This window comes from Chelonoidis abingdonii, chromosome 5 (assembly GCF_003597395.2).
Source record: "Chelonoidis abingdonii isolate Lonesome George chromosome 5, CheloAbing_2.0, whole genome shotgun sequence".
NCBI lineage: Eukaryota > Metazoa > Chordata > Testudines > Testudinidae > Chelonoidis > Chelonoidis abingdonii.
Window position 1 is genome coordinate 141953136 of NC_133773.1, and position 27810 is coordinate 141980945.

Below are 27810 nucleotides of genomic sequence, written 5' to 3' on the forward strand. Positions count from 1 at the left end.
TCTGGAATGCTTTGTGGGGGGGGAGGGGTCAGAGCAGGGTGGGGCTGGCTTGGCCTGTTACAGGGCAGGAGGGTCGCAAAATTCCCAGCTGGGTTCAGATCTTGACCCCTTTTACACTTCTAATGCTCAGATGGTTCTGAGCCAGGTTCTGCTTCTAACCCTTGGGAAGCTTTAACACGCAGCTGCTCTGGGTCAAGGCTTGGCCAGGTTCTAGAGGGCTTGGGGCCGTACGCTAGAGGGCGCAGGGTCAGGGAGCCCAAAGGCTGCCTGGCTGATGGGGGGGCAGTGCTGGGTGTGGGACCAATCTAGACCAGTGTGGCTTTGCCTCGACCCCCCCCCCCACCATCCTGTCCCCCTATACACCCACCTTCCCCCAGTAGGTCTGCATCAGCTGTGAGGCCAGCAAGGGGGCAGGGGGCAGAGAGGAATGAGCAGAGAGCTCTGTGCGTGGAGGCTACATTTGGAGTGGTGTGGGGCGGGGGATGTGGGCTGCTGGACATGAGAAGGAAGGAGTTATAATTAGCAATGGGGAGGATGGTGGAGGCTGTTGGGAATGGAGGAGGGAGATGGGACAGCCTTGCCCCCCCGATTTGGAACCCAGTGTACATGTGACACTCCCACGGATCGGAGCCTTGCTATCATCTCCTGAATGCTGCAGTCAGGATTCATTCGTGGCCCCATGATTTGAAGCTCAGGATCCTGTAGCCCAGAGGCTGGGCAGCACAGGAGAAAGGGTCTCTGCCGTTGCAACAGAAGGGGCCCAGGGCACTGGCATGTTCCAGGGTTGACGCACTGGGAAAGTTCCCCATCAGACGGTAGGTTCCACTGGCCCAGGATACACTCGGGCCCGATCCTGCAAAGTGCTGCTCACCCTGCCCGCCTGTTAGCTGAAGGTGGCTGAGTGGCACTAGGGCTGGAGTGTGTGGCAAGGAGTGTGTGGACTGCAGCTCTGCTAGCTGGTTCCTTCCATTCTGCTGGGCAGGCCAAAGGCTAAGTCTGGATCCCACTAGGTCATGCCCCTTCCAGCTCCCAGGACCTGTCTTACGCCACAGGTACCAGCTGGCGTTTGCCTTCATGCTGTTGGGGCTCTAGTTGCAGGATAATGGTCTATATTCATTTGTAACGTGAACCTCTTTTTTAATCTCTCTAATAAAGACTGAAGCTATCCGCCATCTGATTTTTTGACCTCCCGTTAGTGGGTGTATCAAGATTTATAACTGGGCAAAATAACATCAGTTGAGGCCCGGTTGTTTGGTGCTCTGACGACGCAAGTCTCCATGCTTGAGTTGTTCCAGATTCGACAGGGCTGGGGAAGGAATGGCTCCCGCTGAGCTGTATTTCTGATGCAGAGTGCTGCATTTGTAGGGTTAGCGCCTGTTTCAGGGGTAGCTTTGCTCCAAGTCCAGAGGACCACATGGTCAGGAGAACAACCATCCACCCTGCCCTGCTCAGCCCAGCACTGGAGCTTTAGGTGCCTGCAGAGAAGTTGAAGACGCCATGGGTGTGTCTGAGTTTACTGACTCTTTGCTGTTAGCACATGGGTCTGCGAAAGCAAATCATTCACCACAAGAGTCAGAGTTGTGTGAAACTCTCCACTAACAGGGTGTAATGTCAGGGCTGGATTGGCAGGAACAAAGGCCAGGCAGGACTGGGTCACAGCGGCAGTAGTGTGTCCTTCACCCAGCACTCAGCCCCACCCCTCTCCTGGAAGGGCCGACTCCGGGATAAGATGAGGACATGGCTGTTCCACAGCGGCGGATGAGAACTGTGATGTGATCAGCTGGCCACTTGGAACTGGAATAAGAGAATTAATTGCTTTCACAAACCAACCATCAGATGGCAACTTCCAGTCACTACTAGCCTGGGCTTGCTTTAAACTAGACCATCCCTGACAGGTGTGTCTCTAACCTGTTCTTTCCTAAATTGTCCTTGCAGCAGATAAAGCCGATTACTTCCTGTCCTGCCATCACTTGGGCCCTACCAAATTCACGGCAGTGAAAAACGCATCCCAGACTGTGAAATCTGGCTACTGTAGGGCCCTACCAAATTCACGGCAGTGAAAAACGCATCCCAGACTGTGAAATCTGGCTACTGTAGGGGAGTCAATGTATTGCCACCCTTACTTCTGTGCTGCCTTTAGAGGGGGGTGGCTGCTGGCTGGGCGCCCAGCTCTGAAGGCAGGCGGAGAGCGGCAGCTGCCGGCTGGGCGCCCGCCTCTGACGGCGGCACAGAGAATGGCGGTTGCTGGCCCGGCGCCCAGCTCTGAAGGCGGCACTGCCAGCAGCAGCAGTACAGGCCTAGGACTGGCAATGCCATGACCCTCCCCTTTTGGATCTGGACCCCCACAGCTACAACACTGACGTTTCAGCTTTAAAAATCTGAAACCATGAAATGTAAGTTTTTAAATCCTGTGACCATATTTACCAAAATGGATCATGAATTTGATAGGGTCCAAACCATCACCAAATGTGGAGAACACGTGATCACCATCCATGATTAATTCAAAGAAACAGGCCCAGCCCTAGTTCTTACCAGTGTCATTTTATTGAGGCCACTGAAGGGCATGACGCCACAGGGATGGCAGAGGGAGGGGTGACAAGGACCAGCTGCAGCGCTGTATTGGCTGATATTGTTGGAGTGGGAGGATGCGCCCATCTCGGCTTCGCCAGTTCCCCTGGATCTTACCATCAAAACAACAAACCGAAACAGACAAAAGAAACAGTTCCACAAAATTCAAGTGCTGGGGGGAAGCTTGCAGAATCCAAAGCAGCCGAGGTTATAGTGGTTTGATTTATTTTCATTCAGGCGGATGACAGCTCTCTATCATGCATTACGTACAGACACGCCACAGCAACCGATTGAAAAGCTCTACTGACTTCAGTCTCACAACACTTGCATCAGTGTGAATGCATTGATTATAGAAGGTGGGGTATGCAATAGCCCCTGTCTATGGGGTAGGGTTGCCAACTCTCCTGGTTTCGCTGGGAGTCTCTGAGAATCGGGCTTTATCTCCCAGAAGCTAGTGAAGCCAGATTTTAGGCCGCTAAAAGTCTGGCAGCACAGCAGGGCTAAGGCAGGCTCCTAGCCCTGTGCCACTCCCAGAAGTGGCCAGCAGTCTCTGCGGCCCTGGACGGAGGAGGGACAGAAAGTCACTATGTGCTGCCCCCGTCCCCAGCGCTGACTCCACAGCTCCCGTTGGTCAGAAACTGTGGCCAATTGGAGCTGCAGGGGTGGTGCCTGCATGTGCAATACGCAGAGCCCCCTGCCCCGCGCCCCCAGGGGCTGCAGGGATGTGCTGGCTGTTTCCGGGAGCAGCGCAGGGCCAAGGTAGGCAAGGAGCCTGCCTTAGCTCTGCTGTGCCACTAACTGGAAGCCACCCAAGGTAAGCACTGCCTGGCCAGAGCCTGCACCCCAACTCCCTGTCCCAGCCCTGACCCCCCTCCTGCACCCAAACTCCCTCCCAGAGCCCACACCTCACCTCCTCCTGCACCCTTCCCCAACACTGACCCCCCTTCTGCACCCAAACTCCCTTCCAGAGCCTGCACCCCTCACCCATTCCCACAGCCCAACCTTCTGCCCCAGCCCAAAGTCCCCTCCCACACCTTAAACCCCTCATTTCTGCCCCCCCCATGGAACCCACACCCCCAGCCAGAGTCCTCACCCCAGTGAAAGTGAGGGTGGGGGAGAGCAAGTGACAGAGAGAGGAAGGATGGAGTGAGCAGGGCAAGGTTGCAGGGCTGTTTGGGTTTGTGCGATGAGACAGTTGGCAACCCTACTATGAGGACATGTCTGGATACATTCCACAGGGGAGGACGTCCCAAGCCCCGAACCAGGAATCTGGAAGGAGGGTGGCTGATGAGACTCAGCTCCCCAAGGCATTTTGTGACAACAGGGAAGCAGCGCAGAGCGTGGAGGTGACAGGGTAGGGTGCAGTGTAGGAGAACGGAACGGCACCAGAACTCTGCTTTGCCGTGAATCGAACAGCGCAGAAAAAAGCCAGGTGGCAGAGCTGTGGAGTTTGGCACAGATTGCAGATGACCTCAGCAAGGGCAGCCAAGCCTGGCCCACCAGCTTTTCTGTTTCAGAAAGATTAGTGGCAGCTTCCATCAAAAGGCAACTACTGTTAACAGGGCCGCTTTGCACCCCACTCTATGGCGGTTTGCTGGGGCTCACTCACTGAGGCACCAAAACCTCCCGTGCTGCATACTCCGACTCCGGATCCAAGTGGACCCAACCAAACCCCAGCATTGGCATTCAGGCTGTTTGGGAATCTGGATCCGACCTTTGTAGCACACACCCCTCTCTGCTTATGTGAGACTATACAGATCAAATGGCTTTGCCTCTCTCTCCTGAAACAAGATTGCCTCTTGCCCCTGTTCCAAAACCAGCGTTGGGCTGTTGGTTACAAGCACAACCATTAGAGGAGCCGGGTCTGCTTCCCAACTCTCTCTGAACTGAAAAGCCTTAATTTACAGCCTTAGGAGAAGAGCTACCGTTGGAGGGAGATGGATGGTGGCAACTTTAAAACTCAAGGTTGGCCAACAAAATACCCAAGGCAGGCTTAGCAGCAGGGCTCTGGTTCTTCAGGACGCTGGCTTGTAAACTACTGCCCAGTGTTTTAGGCTCTCTATTCAGGCACTGGATCCACTGAAAAGAGGAGGGATTATTTAGAGCTGAAGCAATGCACAGGAAACCCACGTGCAAGGGAATGGTGCTAGGGCATGAGAACCAAGAAGTGAAACTGACCAATATAGTTTCACCGCTCAAGCTGGCCTGCAAAGAGGAAGCAGCGTAAATGGAGAAAAGGCTTTGGTGATTGGTTTTAAAATCTTTTTTAGGGTTTTTTTGTGTTTTTTTTTAAACACCTCATTGGTCACAGATAGGACTTTTGTGCAATATCATTTTCATCTTGATACTGTTGTCATTTAAATTCACATCTAGCCTGATCACTTTGTTTAGCAGTTCTCTGCTCAACCACAATTCCTTGCTCTCAAATGTAACATTTTGCTTGTACAGGTGGGAACTTGTTCGAGATCCTTGCACCATCTGGGTTTTTGGAAGACTGCTTTGCTCAAGCAATGTTCTGGAGCCATTACAGGCCACGGTTTAACAGTCGGTCTACTCTCCAGACCAGCCCACTCCCCTTAATTCACGGCAATTCCATCACCGCAGGCATTAGCACTATGTCAAATAAGCCTGTTGCTGTACTGTTTCAAGCAAGACCAAAAATCAAAGCCCAACTAACTGCTTGTGCAGTGTGGGCTTAAGGTGAAAACAAATTCTGATCTCAGCAACACCTGCGTGAACTTGGCGTAACTCAGAGGAAGTCAGTGAAGCTATTCCAGATTTACACCAGGGTAGGATTTGGCCTGTGATCTGCAGGCACCAAGTTTCCAGGTCACTCTCCCAGCTCCAGGCACACAGAATATAAAAGCCCTCAAAATGTGCTGTCACGAGGCTAAGGTATGTTCAAGAGTCGTATTTCAACGCTAACGACCTTGTCAAATTCCCCGCTTACATCAAGTGGCCCCTAAGACAGTCAGCACAGCCAGGTTTAAGAAGTGTGGGGTTCCACTGTTTTCCAGTCACAGAGCCCAGGCTCCCCTCTCCACAAGAAGTCCTAAGGAAAGTGCGAAAAATCAGCCTTCATAGAGGGACACAGCAGAGCCTTGGCAACAGAGGAGACTGCATCTCTCTTACTCTTTAGTGGGTGGGGTGCACTCCTAGCACGCCAGGCTTCATCTCGATCAGACCGGCTAAGCCCCACCAGCTGCAGGACTGGGGGAGGCAGTGGAAGAAATGAGGCCAGGAATTTTATCCCTCTTCCGGAAAGGGTTTGTCCCAACCCTCTCATTGATGGGGGACTGGGGTGGGAGATCAGGATGTGGGGTGCCCCCACTCCTGGCCCCATTACTGGAGTGAGGAGATAAGGGTGGAGTGGGGAACATGGCTCTAAAAAGCAGGTGAACAGAGCTGGTGGGTGACCTTCCTCCCACTCCAGCTTCACTGCTCATGGGGAGATCAGATGTGGATGGCGAGCGTCCTCTCAGTTTGGTCCCCAGGCAGCCCAGTGCCCTGCAGGCCCCAAGCAATTACATCGTGCTCGAAGCCGCCCCTTCATCCAGCCACCGGGACAGCGCGGAAAGGCAGACCACCATGTTGGAGATGGCTGCCAGGGGCAGGACAACGCCGCCTGCCTCCTAGAAGGCTGAGATTTTTCCAGGTGGCTCAGTCTCTATTGCAGGGCAGGTCCTGCCCTCGCGGGGGGACAGACTCCCTCATCGACTGGCCCATCTCCGGCTATGGTACTAGGCAGCCTGAACTCTTGTCTGGATCCTTCGCCATCCCGAGAGCACCACGCCGCTCTGACAGGGTTTGATCTGAGAGGTGCTGAGCACCCCCAACGCCTACTGGCTCCAGGAGGTGCAGGGGGCGCTGGGCACTGCTCAGATCCAGGCAGACAGGCCCTTGGGGAGCCTAGTCTAGAAGGAGCTGCCAGCTCCTCGCACACTCAGCCGCCAGAGCATGGCTGATGGTCACGTGATACCCGAGGGCCCAGCCCTGCAGCCTCTGCACCTCTGGGAGGTCAGTGGGATAAGACACACAAGGGAAGGCTGAGGATGGATCCCTCCAACCACCCCCCACAGACACAACAGAGTCGACTGTTTCTCCCTTCACGCTCCAGGGCTGGGCTTGGCAATGGGGCCAGACCCCGCTTCCTGGTCCCTTGGAGGAGAACCGGGGCCCAGGTGTTTAGAGGTATTCAGCCGTCGCTGTGCTCAGCATTCCAATGCCTAGCTGATTCAGGAGCCTGTGTCTCCTTGGTAAAAGGGATTTAGGCACATAAGAGCCAAAATTGCACTGACAGTCAATGGGAGTCTGGCTCCGAAGAGCCTAACTCCCTTCTGACAACAAGCTTCAGCGCTGCAGAGCAATACCTACAGACTGTTGTAACTCTGGGGCCAGAGGTCTAGCCCCCTGCGGCTGGCGGGGTAAGGATTTCCCTTTGGGGCCCGTTCAGGAGCCCCTCACAGGCCAGTCAGTACCACTGACCCTGATGCCCTGGTGGGGCAGATAGACCTCCCCATGGTGAAACCACCACAACAAAATTACTGTGCCAACCCATGAGGGCAGCAGGGGCAAGGAGTGTGAGGCACAATCAGCTGACCCCATCACCCCCAGAGCTACTTAACCCTTCACCCTCTGGCACTTAGAGTGCGTGTGTGTATATGACTCAAAATACTCAGCCCTGTCCAGACACTGAGCAGCTAATCCTCCTCTCCCCAAGCTAGGAAAGTCTGATCATCCCCTCCCCCTCCTTTTAAACCTGAGAGACAGCAAGAGTAAGTGACTTGCTCACACCACAAGTCAGTGACAGAGCAGGGACCAGAACCTAGGAGTCCTGGCTCCCAGTCTTCTGCCGAGTCCATGAGACCACAACCTCTTTGCACAGCCATTGTCTCCACTGGGTTAAACCTCTGTTCTGCCCCCTCCACAACCCCGAGGAAGTCACGAGCCCAAATACCCCCAGACTCTCCTCTCCAAGTTTTCAAAACACTTACATATTGACACCGGAGGAAGCCCCGGTGTAGCTGGTGGTTTCCCCGGCCTCAGGAACAAGGGTAGCATTAAGGTTTGTGCGCTGTGCTCAGAAGAGCCAGGGATTTCCCCTGTATGCGTCGTCTCCTCCAGCCCCCCACCCCAGCATATTGCTCTGTGTGCAGGATCAGACACAAACAAGGAGACCAAGGCGATGTCTGTGTGGGTGGATATCTGCCTCAGCCGCGGAGGAGTGGTTGGGACAAGTGGAGGCATTATCTAGACAGAGGCGACCCCGGGACCACAGACACACTCCACCAGAAGGATGGTCAGGAGCAGGGAAGATCCCCACTTCCTCCACTGCCCAACCTAGCCAAACCTTAACATGCTCTCTCCCTGCCGCCGCGCCAGCCCTGGCCGACACAGGCACAGTCCCTCCCCATGGTCCCGTCTCCAGTACAAAGCTGAACCCCATCCCCAGGCCCAGGATCAAACGTCCGTCATCTCATCCTCCAGCTCCGCATCGTCCGTCTCTCCTTCGCCCTCCAGCTCCTCCTCCTCCTCTGAAGTCAGGTTGGCGTCGTCGGCTTGAGCCAGGCACTTGGGGCATGAGCAGGTGAACAGGTAGTGTTCCCTGAGGGGAGCAGGAGAGAGAGAAAACCACGTTAAGGGAGTCTGCAATACTATGGTGCCAGGCTGGAGGGCAGAGTCCTTCCATAGAGCCAGCCATTCGGGGGTTAACTCCTCACTCATCCCTCCCTCTGAGCAGGGAGAGTGCCTCATGCAGCTGCTGGAGGGCAGGGGTGTAGCCTGAGCAGTGAGTTATGCTGGACTAGAAGCCACGGGTCTCTATCGTTCTACCCTGAGCACACACGACAGCCACGCTGGGTCAGACCAAAGGTCCATCTAGCCCAGTCTTCTGTCTTCCAACAGTGGCCAGTGCCTGGTGCCCCAGAGGGAATGAACAGAACAGAGAATCACCAAGTGATCCATCCCGACACCCAGTCCCAGCTTCTGGTAAACACAGGCTTAGGGACATTCAGAGCATAGAGCTGAGTCCCTGGCCTTCTTGGCTAGTACCCATTGATGGACCCACCTTCCAGGAACTTCTCTGATTTTCTTTAGATGCCTTCACAGCATCCCCTGGCAACAAGTTCCCCGGGTTGGCTGTGTGTTGTGTGAAGAAATGCTTCCTTTTGGTAGTATGAAATCTGCTGCCTGTTAATTTCATTGGGGGACCCCTGGTTCTTGTGCTGTGAGGAGTAAATAACACTTCTCTATTCGCTTTCTCCACACCTGTCATGATTTTACAGACCTCTGTCGTATCCCCCCTTAATCATCTCTTTTCCAAGCTAAACAGTCCCAGTCTTTTTCCTCTCTCCTCACCTGGAAGCTGTCCCGAACCCCTAAGCATTCTTGTTACCGTTCTCTGAACCTTTTCCATTTCTAATGCATCTTTTTTGAGATGGGGCGACCCCATCTGCCTGCAGCATTCAAGGGCAGGCGTAGTAGGGGGTTATATAGCAGCATTATGGCATTTTGCGTTCCATTATCTATCCCTTTCCTAACACTTCCTAACATTCTGATAGCTCAGGAATAAAACAACCTTGGGCAAGATGCATCTTTGGGTCGGGTCTACGCTGCAGCTAGAGGTGTGACTGCAGCGCAGGTAGTTAGACCAGGCTGCTTTAGCTTGCACAGGTAACAGAAGCAGCAGAGATGCAGTGACACAGGCATCAGCACAGGCTGGCGACCCCAGCACCAGCCCACCAAGGATCCCAGGAACAAACTCGGGATGCGCGCCCATGCTGAAATCTCTGCCGCCACGTCGCCACTGCTGTCATTGCCTAGATTAAAGCTAGCCTGGACGTGCCTACCCAGGCTACAATCACACTGTCACACTGCCTGCTCTGCCGCTCCCAGGGTTTATGCTGCTTGACAGGTTAGGAGCAACACACTTCCTGCAAAACAAAGACAGCAAAAAAGCCAAGGGGCTTGGGACTTTGCCAGGAGCTGGAGAGAAGTCACCAGCTCACAGTGCAGACAAATCAATGCTTGTCTGCACGGGATGTACACATCACATATATGCATGCCTGCTGTGTGATCCTACTGCCTGTGTATCATGCACGCTAGTGTGGATACCCATCTGTCCGTCCCGAAGGGTGAGCGTGCCGAGTGCAGGCTGCACGCTAAGCCCAACGCCCTTCTGACCACGGAGGACTCAGTGGCCCGTCCAAGCAGGCCTCAGGTACACGAACGCTGCAAAGCTGGCTGAACAGAGATCAGGAGGCACCATACAATGGCGCAGATGCAGGCCACAGGGTGAGGAGGGCAGAAGCAGCAGGCTCAGTTCTTGGGGCAGAGGCTGAATGGAGCAATTTGGGTTGATCTCAAGTATCCCTCTGTGGCTGGCAGTATTAGAGCATGCACCCGGCCCCCACCCTGCTCAACCAGAGGGAGGGCCGGGAAAGGGAGGCCAGGGGTGCGTGTGTGTATTCTGCAGAACCACCTCGCTCTGCCCATGCCTTGGCAACCCTTCCCCTACTGCTGCTTCTACCCTGATGTGTCCCCAGGGCCCCTCCCCAAGCCAGCAGAGTCCGAGCGGCGCAGGCGGCTTGCCCTACCTGAGTATCTTGTGGCGGCTGTGTCTGCTCCGTTCTCGCTGGCAGCAGTCTAAATAGCTAATGCAGATTTCCTGCCGAGACAAGAGAAACAGTCCCGGCTGTGAGTTAGTTCCCATTGCACCGAACCACCGCCAGGCTCTCCTGCCCCTGGAGGGGAAGCTTTCTAAGAACAGAGGGGAAAGTGGCAGCAAGTCTCTGCTAGAGAGCAGAGGGAACTTGCGGGGCTAAAGCAGAACACAGCGTCCAGCAGGGCTAACTTCCAGGGCAGGCAGAAATCACAATCCAGCCCTGTGGAGAGACTGACCCAGCAGAGCAGTTGGCTGACCTTTCCACAGCTGGGAGGCCCAGCCAGGACTCAAGGGGCTGCCATGCGATGACACCAGACAGCAAGGGGATGTGGAGAGCCAGAGAGAAACAGAGGGCCCATGTGTGTCCTGCAGCCTTACTGAGGAATCTCCTTTATTGTCCTCACAGCCCAGTCCCATGCCTTCCTCCAGCTGAGCGACACTGCACGCCGGGGGTGTGAAGGTCAGCTCCGAACTGCCCCAATGTTCAGGGGCTCAGTGTTCAGGCCTGTCCCTAGTGCAGACAGTAGAGATCGCCTGGGACTCCCCGCTAGCTCACAAAATCATCACGGTCCACAGCAACTCAAAAACCCAGCTGCGCTGAATCGCAGCTCATGACCCTTGTCCTTTCCTCAGAGAAGGGCCACAGAGGGTTAATGCTCTTTTAGCAAAGACCTGGGACTGGGACTTCAATCCACAGCTCTGTCACAGACTTCCTGTCTGACCCTAGGACGGTCACTTCATCGCTCTGTGCCTCAGTTTCCCCATCCATACAATAGGGATGTTACCTCCCACAGGGGTTGGCAGGTGCTTGGATACTATAGTAATGGGGAGGGGGGGGGCAGCATGTAAGCACATAGACAGAACCCTACTGGTCTTACTCAGGCTGGACAGCCACTGCCTTCAGGACGAGTTTGGCCTGAGGGAGGGCTACAGGCTTCAGCCCTCCCCAAACAAATCAGCCATTCCCTCCCCTGCAGGCTCACCTCTCCTGGCTTGATCTCCTCCAGGGCGATGAGGTGCAGGAGGAAGTTGTTATCCGGGAAGGATGTCTCAGCGTTGGGGATGCAGCTGTGGTTACCTGCAGCAGGGAGGAGACGGGCACCAGAGTCAGTGAGTGACACACAGCGGGTTTCACCAGAGGCAGCAGGCCTGTCACAGGCAGCAGTGTCAGTTCCCCATGCAGATCCCCAGCAGGCCTCAGGCCTGGCCTGGAGGATGAATGAGAGACTGCCAGTAATGGTGCCAAATCCTGCCAGCTGAGTGAGGGAGGACACTCGTCTGCCTAGTGCTGGACTGAGACCCACCCATTCATTGCACTGCGCCACAGAACAGCCAGCAGATGGAGAGGGCTTCAATCACTTCTGCCCCAGACTCAACGCAGCGAGCTGGAGATGAAAGACCTGGGATGCTGTTTGCGTTTCTCTGAACCAACTAGTCTCCCTACTGGTCATGTAATGAGGCGAGAAGAGAGGGAGGAAAATATTCCTATTGTCGATCCTGCTCCCTTCTCCATGTAAGCCTGCCTGTTATATAGCTTTCCCCACCACACGGGCTGAGATACACCCTGCAGCACCCAGACGGCTGCACTGTCTCTGGGCTCCCTCCCTTCTCGTTAATAACCAGTCTCTGATTGCTGTTTCTTTAATCAGAGGAGGCAGCTAAGACTGGAGAAGGTTTCTTCACCAAGGTATTTTTACCCCATTGCATGCAAAAAAAAGCTCTCTGGGGCATGAGTCCCATGGTATTTGTCTAGAACGTGCCTCTGCAGGAATAAGAATGCATTGGAGGTGACCTTGGCACTAGATTGCAAACCCTGGTTTGTTACTGGAGGGTTGCTCATGTGTGCTGAGCCTCTGGCATTTATTTGTGTGTTTGAAAAGCTCTGGCGTGTTAATTTTTGAGTGTGGCTTTTGCAAATGGATGCAAGGGAACGAGAAGGCAGGCCAGGCTGTGACCCGCCCGACCATGCTGGTGTCTCTCGAAACCTTTGGACAGTTCGAATGGTTTAGCCAAAGAGGGAGGGGCCGGGCCGGGCAATCAGCATCGTCCCATTACTTACAGCAGCTCTGGAGCACGTACAAGCCGGATCCCTCGCAGTTCAAGAACTCTCCTGTCTCTGAAGCAGAAAGGGACGGTTACCGCCCTGGACAGCTTCCCCAGCCAAATCCTGCTCCTCAAACCAGGAGAGTCAACGCGTGGGGAAACAGCAGGGCAGCAAATTCGGCCAAGGCACAGCCTTTTTGTACCGGTTCACCTGCACCAGTCACACCAATCCGCTTCAGCCTCCCAGCGAGCCTGGGGACTGGACAGCTGGGGGGTTGGGATTTAAAGGGGACAGACCCCCTATTCGACCCCCCAGATAGCTGTGGGAGGAACTGAAGGCACAGAGACATCCAATTACTGAACTGCACCCACAAATCAAGCAGACAGCTACTGGTCCGCATCTGCGCCCATCACATTGCACCTGCAGTCAGTGGCGGGTGCAAAACAGGGAGCTTGGTGTTAAAAACTGGCAGCCATCACCTGGGGATACACCCACCTTCCTCCACCAGCCCCAGGAGCTGCTCCCTGCAGCTGGTCTCAGCCACACTTCGCAGGATCTGGGAGCCAGATCCCCTGGCTGCTGAGACTGTCCAGGGTCTGGGAAATCCAGAAGAATGGCAGCAAACCAGTCCTGGCCCTGACATTGAATGGGAAGGAGGGGCCTTGTCCCTGAGTGGAGTTCTCTCACAGTGCATCTACCCTGCAGCCGGGAGTGCCGGTGGCAGCTCAGAGACCCTGACCAGGGCCTTCAAACAGCACCAGTCAATGCAACCTACAAAGTCAGCCATGGCCGCTGAGTCCCACGCCCAGCCCCGCCTGTCCTCAAGAAGACAACCACCCAGAGAACCGCGCCCAGAAACCACGCCGACACTTCCTGCCACTGTTACCTTTCTCGATATCCTTATAGAGCTGGTCTATGAAGGCATCTAGCTGCTCTCGCTCATGCGGGGGAAGCTCTAACGCATCGCAGGCATGGACCCACTGGCTCAGGGAACTAGCAGAAACCAGACAGAACATGGTTACGTTTCCCACCGTCTCTGGATCTGGCCGGGTGGGCGAGAGCCACCTGTACCCCAGTGCTAGGGAGAGCTGTGATCACACCCTGCGAGCCGGCGCGGGTGCTCATGGCACCAGCTCTTGTTCTTCAGCGCAGAACGCTCAGGAGGGAGGATGAACTCTCTAGGGCTCCCAGGGTTGAAGTGTCCAATGGCCCCAAAAGGCAAAGTTCTGATGCAGGACCAGACCTGAACGTTGGGAGGCTCTGGATTAGGATCACTGGGGAAATCCTGTCATAGTTTACAGAAAAGCAGTAAAACGCCACTTTTACAGAAGGCCAGCGACACGTACAAGGTTTTTTCTCTTCTCTTGTTCTAGGTACTTACGGGGCTCCCATCAGCTGCGTTGAAGGACGTGCATGGATGACTCCTTCGGACAGCACAGAGGAATCCATGCAAGCGCTGAGGGGAACCCAGAGACCCAGAGAGCTTTGAGACTCTCATGACTGCCAGGCCAATTTCTCAACAGTTCCCCACACACAGCCACAGCACAATGGCGAATCCACTGGTTACCTTGTTCCTATGCCTTGGCCATTGGTCCCAACCAGGGCAAACAGCGACTGGAACCCTTCTGGAGTAAACCACTGCAGAAAGACCAAGAAGCAAGGGCATCAGTTTACCTGTCAGGACTGCAGGGCTAGCTACCCTCTCAGCGGCTCCCATTTGCTCTAGCTCCGTGCTTCTCAACCTGTTTGATATCAGGGACCAGCCTGCTGCCTTCCTAAACAGTGTCAAGGAGATCTCAGGGATCGGCACCAGTCCACAGACTAGTCGTTGAGAAACACGGCTCTAGTTCACAGCCTTGCTTGCAGAATCACATGATGGGCCGTGGGGCTGGGGCTGGAGCTGCCATAGAACGGGCACTAATGTTGTTATAACCAGCAGTGAACCGAGCCTCAGCTCTGCGGTGACACAGTTTCAGCATCCTGTAATAACAAATCCAGGACACAGGATTGTCCCTAGAAATGTCTCGTTAGAGAGAACTGGATGGAGGACGTGAGGCACAGAGCTTAATGGCCTGATTTTCATCAGCGCTTAGCATCCACTGCCTTCAGTGGGAGTTCAACACCTTTGACAATCTGACCTGTCAAGTAAGGGGGTTCCATCCTCTAGGAGAATCCAGGGTCATCAGGGCTTCCCTCAGACTGAGCCTAGGTTCTCCCTCTCTCGGCTTCACCCCATTATTCCTCATGGTGCCGCTGTCCTGTTCCAAACAATTCCTCCCCCTAGTTGGCATTTACAATCTTCCGAGATGGGTTCTGGCCCCACCCAGCTCCCCGTCAGCCTCGTGTCTCCTTTCTGCTACTCAGCGGTGGATTTCAGGTATAGTCACTCCAGAGCCATAGAGCGCAGGAGAGGGCACAAGCCTGTTCCACTGTATTTGTTTCCCCCTGGGCACAACCCCTGTAAGGCAGGAGCAAGAGGAAATGCTGAACAGCTGTATGAATTTGAGTGTCGTATGTAAGACACGGGAGGTAATATCCCGCTCTACTCGGCACCAGTGAGACCTCAGCTGGAGTGCTGGGTCCCATCCTGAGCGCCATACTTAGGAAAGATGTGGACGAATTGGAGGGAGTCCAGAGGAGAGCAACAAAAATGAGAAAAGGTTTCGAAAACCTGACCCATAGGGAAGGTTAAAAACCCTGGACATGGTTAGTCTTGAGAAAAGAATTCTGAGGGGGGAACCGACAACAGTCTGCAAATATGATAAAGGCTGTTACAAAGAGGACGGGGATCAATTACTCTCCAAGTCCACTGAAGGGAGGACTGGACGTATTGGGCTTAACCTGCAGCAAGGGAGACTGAGGTTGGCTATGAGGAAAAACTTTCTAACTCTAAGGGGAGTTGAGCACTTGGAATAGGTTTCCAAGGGAGGCTGTGGAATCCCTGTCACTGGAGGTTCTGAAGAACAGGTTGGACAAATACCTGTTAGGGATGGTCTAGAGGATCACTTGGTCCTGCCTCAGCAAGGGGGTCTCTCAAGGTCCCTTCCAGCCCTACCTCTCTATGATTCTTGTTATCCCCTGAGCCTGTCTGAGCTCAGAGCACTGAGGGGGTTAAATGATCAGGTGCTGGAGAAAGAGGTTGTCCCTCATATCCCACCTCAGCCCCACTAGGGCGAGGGTGAGGCACCAATGGGCTCCAGGGCAAATTTTAGCCTTCCAGTGCTGTCAGGAGGAACGGCAACCAGGACACCCCATTTTTGGGTGTCAGAGGGACTATGGAAAAACGGGGTCTCCTCACCACTCTCTCTGGGGCGCACAGGACTCTACTGGGGGATGGGAGGAAGGGGGTGACGAGGACTCACCACTCACCCTGCTGAGGTGTTCTTCATAAAGGGCTGCCGTGAAGAGCTGTCGGAGGAGCTCTAGCTGGCCCTGGAGAAACAAGGCCACAACGTCAGTGAGGAGAGGAGCCCCAAGGCAGGTGGGACAGCTTTAAATCCAGCTGACGAGCAGAGACTGGAGCAGTCCTGAAGGTTCTTTGTGCCATCACCACTCATCAGAAAGCTGCTGGTCTGAATTGCCCTCAAGCTGGCAGCCATCAAAAGCCACCACAACCCACTGCTGTGCACCCTCGAGCAAAGCATTAGTGTCTGGCCACTCTCTACTAGGGAAGCAACCTCAGCAGGGACACCACTGGCACTAACTGCTCCTTTCTCAGCGGACAGGCCACAGCTTGGTCTGTCTACCATGGAACCAGGGCAATACATTGGCTTAATGGCCATGGCTTCCTCTAGTGATTGGTCCGACTGCCTGCCATTTACTGAGCATGAGAGAAGAACTCCTTTAGCTCAAGTGGAGGAGGCCCGTGATTTGGACGCTGACAGTTCTGGTTCTGGTCATTGCTGGGGACCGTGGTCTCTCTCTCTGTGACCAAGGGTTTGTACACAAGTGAGGCCTTCAGAGGGAAAGGAGAGGAACTCTGAGACCGCCGCAAACAACCCTGCCTCCCCATAAAGACCCAAGCACTCCAGTGGTGTGACATACTGACCTTAAATTTGTCCCCCAGCAGCTTGTGGACGATCTCCTCTTCTTCGTTGGCCGTTTTGCTGCAGAACTGAGAGAAAAGCTTTATCCACCAGTCCTTGTCCTTCACCTGAAATGTATCAAACAGCCGCTCAAACTGGCACTCCAGCAGGAGGGAAGTGGGAGGGGGCTACGCGAGAGATCTGGATGCTATTTAGGCCAGAACATTAGCACTGCTACAGCAATGTTTAACACTTGGAATATGAGCGAGCCAGAGAAAAAAGGGGAGGAAGGCTGGTTTTGTGTTTAACGCACAGGGTGGGGACTCAGGAGATCGGGGTTCAATTCCCTGTTCTGCCACAGACACCCTCTGTGACTTTGGGCAAGTCACTCAGTGCCTCAGTTTCCTAATCTGTGACATAAGGATAATACTCCTCTACCTGAGATGGGAGCTGTGAAAATATACAGGTGAGACACTCAGACACACAGCAGTGGGGCACATGTGGGGAGCTAGACAGAGAGGGCAGGAGAAGCTGAGGAGAGTACACCATGGGCGGGGGGGTGTATTAATGCAATGGGCACAGCCCAGTTCCACGATGATAGGCAAACTCAGGTCTCCCTTTGCTAAGGTGGAGGGGAAGCCATGGATGTGTAACAGCTTTGACTCCTGGTAACCTGAGGGGATGAGGGATGTCAAAACCCCAAACTCAACTGCAGGAAATGCACAGTTAAGGGGCTGCTTCATACACAGCCACAACCCTCTTTATAAAGAGCTCTCCCAGGCCTATGGGAAGACCCAGGGAAAAGGAACAGATCACTCATCATGCAGATGACAGATGCCTTCTCAAGACACGCTAACCCAGATGTTAGCCCATGAAGATCACCTCCTACAGCACAGCTACACCACACAGGTGGGTGTGCATATTTATTCCGCCCTTATCACCATGGTATCCAAGACCCTTATAGAATCTGTGCTAACAGCAGCCTCCGATTTTCCACAGCAACGGGCATCTTCAGAGCCCAACACAATAAAGTGCCCAGCACAAGCCCTGAGACAGAAGGAGCTGGAGCAGTGTCATGCGGTCAGGACGGTGACGCAGAGGCCCAGACTGTGGTGGGACGTCCTGGCTGGTATGTCCATGTCCTACTGCCAGGTGAAATCCAACCTGCCTGACGCATCTGTGGTTGGTTCACCCTCTAGTGACTAGAGGCCTCCAAAGAGTTTAGACGTTCTAGAGCTAATGACAGTGGAAGGAGGGTCTACTTCTGGGATGGAAGGTCATGAGATCCTTCTATGCTGCGTGCGGTCTCAGCAACGAATGATCCCTAGTGCTGGTAAGAGCCTGTAGTGCAGCGAGACATCCCCAGCCCCACATACTGATGTGCCGGGAGGTTAGCTTAAAGCGAAGGTGTTGTTGTAGCATACCCAGGGTAGCTTTAACCTTAGCAGTGAAGATGTAGGGAAGACATGTCAACATGGGATCCAGCAAGGGTCCCCCGAAATGAAATTAATAGGCAGCAGGTTTAAAACAAACAAAAGGAAGTATTTCTTCACACAAGGCACAGTCAACCTGTGGAACTCCTTGCCAAAGGATGTTGTGAACGCCCAGACTATAACAGGGTACAAAAAAAGAGCTAGATAAGTTCGTGGAGGATAGGTCCATCAATGGCTATTAGTCAGGATGGGCAGGGATGGTGTCCCTAGTCTTTGTTTACCAGAAGCTGGGAATGGGTGACAGAGGATGGATCGCTTGATGATTACCTGTTCTGTTCATTCCCTCTGAGGCACCTAGCACTGGCCACTGTCAGAAGACAGGATACTGTGCTAGATGGACCTTTGATCTGACCCGGTATGGCTGTTCTTATGAGCTAACAACCAAGTAAAAGCCTGCACAGGACCCTGGATATGGCCTCGGGTTGATAATCTGGGCCACCATGCTGTCACTACTGCTGTGAACTCTGCTAGCTAGACTAAAGCTAGCATGGGCATGCCTACTGATGCAACAATCATCCCTTCACTTTGCAACACAGATGTACCCCTAGAGAGGAGAGGGCAGACACCAGGGAGCAACACAATGGAGGTGCTGAGACGTACCATGAGCAGCAAACAGAGGCACACACCTGTTTGACGGTGGCTACCATCCTCGCCAGCAGCATGATGCTGGAAGTCTCCGGTGGGTAATGGATGTTTCTGTCCAAGGGGAAGGAATAATAGAGAGTGAGAGAGAAGAGCAGAGATGTCCTGGCACTGAAAGGGCCAGCAGGGTGTTTGCGCCTCGAAGGGAGACAAGGACCAGAATCCCACACACAGCCTCGTTCAGACGCAGGCATCGGACTGACACAAACAGCCCAGGAGCTCCCTAGGGGAAGTGGAAATTAACCAAGTTCTAAAAGGCTCAGCAGGGATATTTACGGAGGTCTGGTTATAGAGCTGGCCAAAGGCACAACTTCCTGCCCTGCCTTTGGACTCTAGCAGGGGACCTTCCAGGTCTGGTCTACTGCTCATTTCTCCGCTTGTTGGCAGTGAAACAGCTAAAGGCAGCAAGGTCTAGGGGCTCCAGCACTTGAGAGACTCCCGCTCTAGTCCCAGCTCTGTCATGTGACCTTCAGTAAGTCAGTTCCCCGCCTTCCCCTCCCATCTGTTGTCTATTCAGATTGTAAATTCTTTGGGGCAGGGACTAGAGTTACTCTGTGTATGTACAGCACCCAGCACAATCCGATTACAACTCTGACAGGGGTCTCTGGGTGCTACTATAATACTGAAGGGCTAACTAAAAATGTATGTGTTAAACCTAGTGAGTTGTTGTCTAATGTTTAAGCAGAGGGCTGGAGTCAGAAGAACTGGGCTCTGTTACCACCTTGATCACGTCCCTTCTTCATGCCTCAGTTTCCTCATCGGCAAGCAGGGATAATAATCTCTCTCTCACACAGGGACGTTGGGAGGCTTAATTCAATAATGTCTGTGAAGTGCTTTGAGATCCATAGGTGGCGCCACAGAACTGCAAAGTACTGTAATCAACTGATTGTGTATACATGCTCTATTGCCCTCTACTGGATGGAATCAGAATTGCTCAGCTGAATGTCACAGCCTCTATACAGCTAACGGAGATTCTTTCTTAGCTCAAGCGACAGAGGCTTGTGCTTCAGGAGCAGGAGGATCCACGCTTGCGCTTCAGGAGCAGGAGGATCCATTCCCACAGATGCTATGAAGTTCTGACTGGCCATGGGATGCAGAACAGTGACAACTGCTTAGCATAGGTGGCCCTGGATGGTTTACATGGTTATAGGCTGGAACAGTGGAGCGGTGGGTGCCTCTGCAGAGACAGAGCAGTAACTGACCCTGCTCCAAATCACCGTCAGCTGGACACAGGGTGAGTCCCCATCTGTGCTCCCAGTCTAGCCAGTCTATTCATTAGGTAGTTCTAGTCCTACAAACATCTAGTGCACCTACCTCCAGGCGTCCTGCAGTTTGTTAAGGGGATGTTTGGGGTCCTCTCGGGAGGGGCCCAGGCACAGCACCTGGTGGTACTGCTCGAAGGCAGATTGCCTGCATTCAGCACTGCAATACGCAACCTGGACAGTAACAGAGACAGCAACACACGTCAGCCAACAGAACAGCAACTTAGGAACTTAGCCCTTAGGAAAGTGACCCACCCTTCAAGGCTAGCCATTTTCCTAGTGACCTAGGGAGAGCACTGTGGTAGGTAGGCGAAGGTTTCTGGGAGCAGTCCTACCCCAGCCCACCTCCCCGTAGTACAGAGTCCTGGCCTCTATCTATTGCAAGGAAGAGCAGGCGGTAGCAAAGCGTGTGCTGGGTGAACCCCTCCTCGGACACAGCTGCCCCTGTGAGCACCAGGATATGGAAATTTTCCCCTGCACCTCCAATGCGTAAGACCAGGCTGTAGAGTGGGAAGAACCGGCCTAGGTGACCCAGGTGGTCCTGCCCAGTCAGATGCTCTCTCCATCAATAGCGAGGAAACCAATTCAACCTTCCTGATGAGAGCGCTCCAACCCCAAGGCAGCAGCAGCAATGGGAGATCTGAAAGGGACGTGGCCTCCTTGCAGATCAAGCCCCATCCTGATCGATCAACACAAGGCCACAGCGATGGCAATGCCCAGCTCTCCCCAGCAGCCTGGTACCTGGCAATGGGGGCAGTGCTGATGCAAATCCTTCCGGATGCTGCATTGCTCTGGGTGAGGCAGGACCCGACAGCTTTTCCCCAGAAGCCTCTGTGCGTTCTCCTCTGCCGTCTCCAAGGACCGCAGGCAGTGGTCACAGGCTGGGGAAGAAGAAACAAACCAGACAGCAGAGACTGAGAGAACCTCCTTCTAAAAGAACAGATGTGTTTGCATGCAGTGGGCCAGATCCTCGGCTGGTGTTTCAGTGTGGGTCCATTAACTTCAGTGGTGCAACACTGGTTTACAGTTGCTGAGAATCTGGTTCACTATCCCACTCTAAACCACCAGTCTGAAAACATCTCAGGCCCCACACCATCCGTAGAAACACAGCCCTCATTATCTGCACCACTTCCTGCATTCTTTAACTCCCTTTGCCACCAAACTTATTTGCGATGATAAATCCTTCTTCTACACAGCTCCTGCCATCCGAAATGGCCATCATGTATCTCCCTACCTCACTGATTCTTCATGCCACTTCAGATCTCAGCTGGAAACCTTTTCTCCCTGTCCTAAAGCTCTTTCTTGGTTTCTCTCCCCATCTGTCATCATTATTTAACCCTGTTACATGTTTAGGGATTGATGGTATAGAAGAGACAGTGCCCAGTGAAGCCAAAGTGTGCTGCAGCAGGGTTCAAGGAATGATCACTAGATATTATAAAGCTTCTGTGCAGCTCCCACCTCTCTTTTGCACTGATTACATCCTACTTGCAAATCACATTATATTCCCTGGGATTGGAATTTTTCTCCCTTCGGATCACAGGTCCGGGACGAGAGCTTGGAAACACTCTTTGTCCAGCACAGTGTTTCTAACCCCTGGAAGACCATGAGGTATCCAACCTTAAAACCATGTGCTTCTGATTATCATCTTGCTTCCTCCCCACCCCCTTATTTCAATAACAACATGATTTTTGCAGAAGATATTTCATGAAGCACCATATTTAGAGATAAGTGGTTTATATCACTGATGTGCTGGCTTGGCACAGCTTTTCCAGGGTATCAAGCATTTATTCCTAGCACTGGTGGTTTGAAAGACATCAGTCTTTAGACTGTCACTGGTCCTTTGACCACCAGTGTTAGGCCACAAACTGAACAACAAAAACAACTGAGGAGAGTTGGCAGTTTTTCAAAGGGACACTATTAAGGGCCCAAAAGCAAGCTATTCCGATGGGTAGGAAATATAGAAAATGTGGCAAAAGACCACCTTGGCTTAACCACGAGATCTTGCAGGACCTACAAAATAAAAAGGAGTCATATAAAAAATGGAAACTAGGTCAGATTACAAAGGATGAATATAGGCAAACAACACAGGAATGCAGGGGCAAGATTAGAAAGGCAAAGGCTCAAAATGAGCTCAAACTAGCTATGGGAATAAAGGGAAACAAGAAGACTTTTTATCAATACATTAGAAGCAAGAGGAAGACCAAGGACAGGGTAGGCCCACTGCTCAGTGAGGAGGGAGAAACAGTAACAGGAAACTTGGAAATGGCAGAGATGCTTAATGACTTCTTTGTTTCGGTCTTCACTGAGAAGTCTGAAGGAATGTCTAACATAGTGAATGCTTATGGGAAGGGGGTAGGTTTAGAAGATAAAATAAAAAAAGAACAAGTTAAAAATCACTTAGAAGGGTTAGATGCCTGCAAGTCACCAGGGCCTGATGAAATGCATCCTAGAATACTCAAGGAGTTAATAGAGGAGGTATCTGAGCCTCTAGCTATTATCTTTGGAAAGTCATGGGAGACGGGAGAGATTCCAGAAGACTGGAAAAGGGCAAATATAGTGCCCATCTATAAAAAGGGAAATAAAAACAACCCAGGAAACTACAGACCAGTTAGTTTAACTTCTGTGCCAGGGAAGATAATGGAGCAAGTAATTAAAGAAATCATCTGCAAACACTTGGAAGGTGGTAAGGTGATAGGGAATAGCCAGCATGGATTTGTAAAGAACAAATCGTGTCAAACCAATCTGATAGCTTTCTTTGATAGGATAACGAGTCTTGTGGATAAGGGAGAAGCGGTGGATGTGGTATACCTAGACTTTAGTAAGGCATTTGATACGGTCTCGCATGATATCCTTATCGATAAACTAGGCAAATACAATTTAGATGGGGCTACTATAAGGTGGGTGCATAACTGGCTGGATAACCGTACTCAGAGAGTAGTTATTAATGGCTCCCAATCCTGCTGGAAAGGTATAACAAGTGGGGTTCCGCAGGGGTCTGTTTTGGGACCGGCTCTGTTCAATATCTTCATCAACGACTTAGATGTTGGCATAGAAAGTACGCTTATTAAGTTTGCGGACGATACCAAACTGGGAGGGATTGCAACTGCTTTGGAGGACAGGGTCAAAATTCAAAATGATCTGGACAAATTGGAGAAATGGTCTGAGGTAAACCGGATGAAGTTCAATAAAGACAAATGCAAAGTGCTCCACTTAGGAAGGAACAATCAGTTTCACACATACAGAATGGGAAGAGACTGTCTAGGAAGGAGTATGGCAGAAAGAGATCTAGGGGTCATAGTGGACCACAAGCTAAATATGAGTCAACAGTGTGATACTGTTGCAAAAAAAGCAAACGTGATTCTGGGATGCATTAACAGGTGTGTTGTAAACAAGACACGAGAAGTCATTCTTCCGCTCTACTCTGCGCTGGTTAGGCCTCAACTGGAGTATTGTGTCCAGTTCTGGGCACCGCATTTCAAGAAAGATGTGGAGAAATTGAAGAGGGTCCAGAGAAGAGCAACAAGAATGATTAAAGGTCTTGAGAACATGACCTATGAAGGAAGGCTGAAAGAATTGGGTTTATTTAGTTTGGAAAAGAGAAGACTGAGAGGGGACATGATAGCAGTTTTCAGGTATCTAAAAGGGTGTCATCAGGAGGAGGGAGAAAACTTGTTCACCTTAGCCTCTAATGATAGAACAAGAAGCAATGGGCTTAAACTGCAGCAAGGGAGATTTAGGTTGGACATTAGGAAAAAGTTCCTAACTGTCAGGGTGGTTGGACACTGGAATAAATTGCCTAGGGAGGTTGTGGAATCTCCATCTCTGGAGATATTTAAGAGTAGGTTAGATAAATGTCTATCAGGGATGGTCTAGACAGTATTTGGTCCTGCCATGAGGGCAGGGGACTGGACTCGATGACCTCTCGAGGTCCCTTCCAGTCCTAGAGTCTATGAATCTATGAATACAGCAAGTCTCAGACCTTGGGCCAGTGTCATTTTCTGGGGCACGAACACCTTTCTCACGGCTTTGTTATGCAGGACATCAGAGTAGGTAACCTAAGGGTCCCCCCCGCCCCCCACCAACACCACCATCCCTGATCTTAAAACCAGTGACTCTCCTCTCACCTTTATATCTGTACAGCGCATTCCAGAGGAACTGGGATGACACCACAGGCTTCTCTATGAAGATCGTTTCCCCTTTATGGATATTCCTGGTGGCAAATAAGCCTTTTCCCTTTGAATGGAGAAACAAGAGTGACTCCCGGTCTGTAGAAATCTGCAGCACGGCAAGTTCAGTTAGGGCTATTCCGTCTCCCCGGCTAGCTGTGAGTTCCACTCTCAGGGTAGACCAAGAGTTGGGAATAGAGTTCATGTCTTCCAATGCCAAGCCCCGTGCCCTAAGCCAAAACCCTGGCTCTGAGACTGTAGGGTGGCACCCAGATCCAGAGCTGTAGAATCCAAATCCAAATGTTTATGGCTTGTGCCCCCTCCCACAGACTGTTCCAGGGGACAAACTAGGGCAAAACTCCCACTGACTCCAGTACGGCCAGGATTTCGCTCCTCTAATTTATCTTTCACCTGCAAGGATCTCAAAGTTAAATAGCAGAGCTGTCGATTAATCACAGTTAACTCAAAAAAATTATCGCAATTAAAAAGATTAATTGCACTGTTAAACAATAGAATACCAACTGAAATTCATTAAATATTTGGGATTTTTTCTACATTTTCAAATATATTGATTTCTATCACAACACATAATACAAAGTGTACACTGCTCACTTTATATTATTTTATTACTAATATTTGCACTGTAAAAAATTATAAACAAAAGAAATAGTATTTTTCAATTCACCTCATACAAGTACTGTAATGCAATCTCTTTATCATGAAAGTTGAACTTACAAATGTAGATTTTTTTTTGTTACATAACTGCACTCAAAAATAAAACAATGTCAAACTTCCAGAGAGTACAAGTTCACCCAGTCCTACCTCCAGGGCCGGCGCTTCCATTTAGGCGACCGGGGCATTAGGATTTGGGGGGGCGGCATTTTGCCACCGTTGGCGACAATTTTGTAGCGGGTCCTTCACCCACTCCGGGACCTGCCGCCAAAGTGGAGAGCTGCAGACCGAGAACTGCAGAAGGACACACACACCCCCACCGCAGAATTGCCGCCAACGACCAGGAGCGCGGAAGGACCCCTGCCTAGGGAGCCAAAAACCCTGGCGCCACTCCTGCCTACCTCTTGTTCAGCCAATCGCTAAGACAAACAAGTTTGTTTATGTTTACAGGAAATACTGCTGCCTGCTTCTTATGTATAATGTCACCAGAAAGTGAGAACAGGCGTTCGCATGGCACTTTTGTAGTCGGCGTTGCAAGGTATTTACATGCCAGATATGCAAAACATTCATATGCCCCTTCATGCTTCCATGAAGATAATATGTTCTTAAAAAAATTATGAATTAATTAAATTTGTGACTGAACTCCTTGGGGAAGAATTGTATGTTCCCTGCTCTGTTTTACCTGTGTTCTGCCATATACACCGCTACCTCGATATAATGCCACCCGATATAACACAAATTTGGATATAATGCAATAAAGCAGGGCTAGGCACTCTGGTGGATCAAAGCAAGTTCAATATAACACGGTTTCACCTATAACGCGGTAAGATTTTTTGGCTCCCAAGGACAGCGTTATATCGAGGTAGAGGTGTATTTCATGTTATAGCAGGCTCGGGTGATGATCTAGCACATGTTCTTTTTAAGAACACTTTCACAGCAGATTTGACAAAACTCAAAGAAGGTACCAATGTGAGATTTCTAAACATAGCTACAGCACTTGGCCCAAGGTTTAGGAATCTGAAGAGCCTTCCAAAATCTGAGAGGGATCAGATAGGGAGCAGGCTTTCAGAAGTCTTAAAAGAGCAACACTCCAATGCGGAAACTACAGAACCTGAACAACCAAAAAAGAAAATCAGCCTTCTGCTGGTGGCATCTGACTCAGATGATGAAAATGAATATGTTACGGTTTGCTCTGCTTTGGATTATTATCGAGCAGAACCCATCATCAGCGTGGACACGTCCCCTGAAATGGTGACTGAAACATGAAGGGTCATATGAATCTTTAACGCATCTGGCACGTAAATATCTTGCGACGCCAGATACAACAGTGCCATGTGAATGCCTGTTCTCACTTTCAGGTGACATTGTAAATAAGAAGAGGGCAGCATTATCTCCTGCAAATTGTAACCAAACTTGTTCTGTTGGAGCGATTGGACTTGCAGGCTCTAAAGTTTTATATTGTTTTGTTTTTGAATGCAGGATTTTTTTGTACATAATTCTACATTTGTAAGTTCAACTTTCATGATAAAGAGATTGCACTACATTACTTGTATTAGGTGAATTAAAAAATACAATTTATTTTGTTGTTTACAGTGCAAATATTTGAAATAAAAATAATATAAAGTGAACACTGCACATGCTGTATTCTGTGTTGTAAGTGAAATCAATATATCTGAAAACATGGAAAACATCCAAAAATATTTAAATAAATGGTATTCTATTATTGTTTAATAGTGTGATTAATCACACAATTAATTGCGATTATTTTTTTTAATCGCTTGACAGCCCTATTACACAAGCTCATTTCATGCAGCACTGAAATGCAGCAACCTCTGGGGTGTAACATGTCAAATGGCAAACATAGCAGCATCAACAACATTTTCATGTAGAGCATAAAAGTGGGAGATCCTTAGTAAACACTGGGATTCAAACCTCTCCTAAGAAGTGAAAACTGTGTTATCATTGGTAGGGTAATTTTCTCTAGGGCTGAAATAAGGTCTAGGATTTGACCCAGTAGCCCTACTGGCTGAGCTTGATACAATTTCTTTATTATGTGATCTGTCGCTCGTCATTTAATAAAGCATCAGTATGTAAAAATAATTCAAAATAAAAGACTTCCCATCCCATCAAAACACACAAATACTCAGGAACAAATACAGACACCAATCCTACAAATGGTTCTATACTTACTTAATGTTACACATATGAATAGCTCCACTGAAATCAAGGGGACAACTCATGCACAAAGCCAAGACAGCACAGAAGCATCTGCAGGAGTGGGGCACAGTGAGGACGATAAAATGAACCTGGCATTATAGTTATTATGGGCCCCAAAGCTAAAGCTAATAGCAGCTATAAGCTTTATAACATTCCCCTGTTTTCACTCACATGTCTCTCGGGAAAGTTCACGTCTGGGCTGAGATCAGCCTTGAAAGAGAATGAACTCTTCTGGTGCTTTTGAGTCAAATTCATTCTGCCCCTTTGGAGTCACACGAATGAGAACAAAAATTGCCCCCTCCCACAAGCCCTGCCCGTGTATCTGAAGTATGATTTTTATAATCCAGTCCTTGGATGGCCCCACCCCACTCTGCTGATGCACATTAGTCCTGACCTGCAACCCTCTCTCCCCTGCAATTTCAGCCATGGACTTCCCCCCCACGGACCCCCCAGCACACTGCCAATGCGCCCAGCTACTCCGGCCCACTCAGCTGTCCGAATTCCCTGGAAGGGGAAGCTGGGGGGAAGAAGGTTTAACCACAGTGTTTTTTAAGAAACAACATGCATCCGATGCAGTGGGTTTTAGCCCATGAAACCTTACGCTCAAATACATTTGTTAGTCTCTAAGGTGCCACAAGTCCTCCTCATTCTGTTTTTTTCCCCAAAATCACTGTTTTTAATTGGGGGGGGAGGGGTGCAGGACCCAGAGAGAGTGAGAGATCTCCAGCCAGGAAAGGCTCCCCGTTCAGGGGCAGGAAGAGACGGGACCCCGCTCCCTTTGCGAGGAGCACCACGGTGGGAGATGGGGGGCTGGCAGAACGGGACAGATCACGCCCCCCCCGCCAGAAGCCACAGAGGAAGGCTTAATAGTCACTAGCATGGGGCGAGGGGGCGCGGGTCGCCCAGCCCCGGGCAGGGCAGCGCAGGCTGGACCCCATCGGGCCGGGGAGGGGAGGGACCCCAAAGCCCCCGTAGTGGGGGCAATGGCCAGGGCGGTGCCAAGCAGCACAAAGCGGAGTCTCGCCGCAGCCTGGGAGGAGGGACCTGAAGGGGGGGGG

The 27810-nt window shown here is 51.4% G+C and overlaps 1 protein-coding gene across 1 annotated transcript; it reads right to left on the reverse strand.

Moving 5' to 3' along the window:
• Positions 1-4830: 4830 nt before the first annotated feature.
• Positions 4831-24706, reverse strand: SMYD5 (SMYD family member 5). Its single transcript, XM_075066757.1, has 13 exons — positions 24686-24706; positions 23822-23930; positions 20439-20578; positions 19750-19871; positions 18420-18489; positions 16324-16428; positions 15645-15707; positions 13843-13913; positions 13162-13268; positions 12291-12347; positions 11215-11309; positions 10164-10234; positions 4831-8173 (listed from the first exon to the last, which is right to left on the reverse strand). Exons 1-13 carry the CDS (start codon positions 24704-24706, stop codon positions 8029-8031), a joined length of 1176 nt encoding a protein of 391 aa, XP_074922858.1. The 3' UTR covers positions 4831-8028.
• Between the last annotated feature and the right edge of the window lie 3104 nt (positions 24707-27810).

Excerpts from the sequence above, each read along its gene's own strand:
- SMYD5 (XM_075066757.1), bottom strand. The coding sequence starts at position 24,706 with ATGGAAGCGCCGGCCCTGGAG. Across the intron at positions 23,931-24,685 it reads TGGAAGCGCCGGCCCTGGAG|GGAAAAGGCTTATTTGCCAC; the intron begins GTAGGACTGGGT and ends CTCCATTCAAAG. Across the intron at positions 8,174-10,163 it reads AGCCGCCACAAGATACTCAG|GGAACACTACCTGTTCACCT; the intron begins GTAGGGCAAGCC and ends TGCTCCCCTCAG.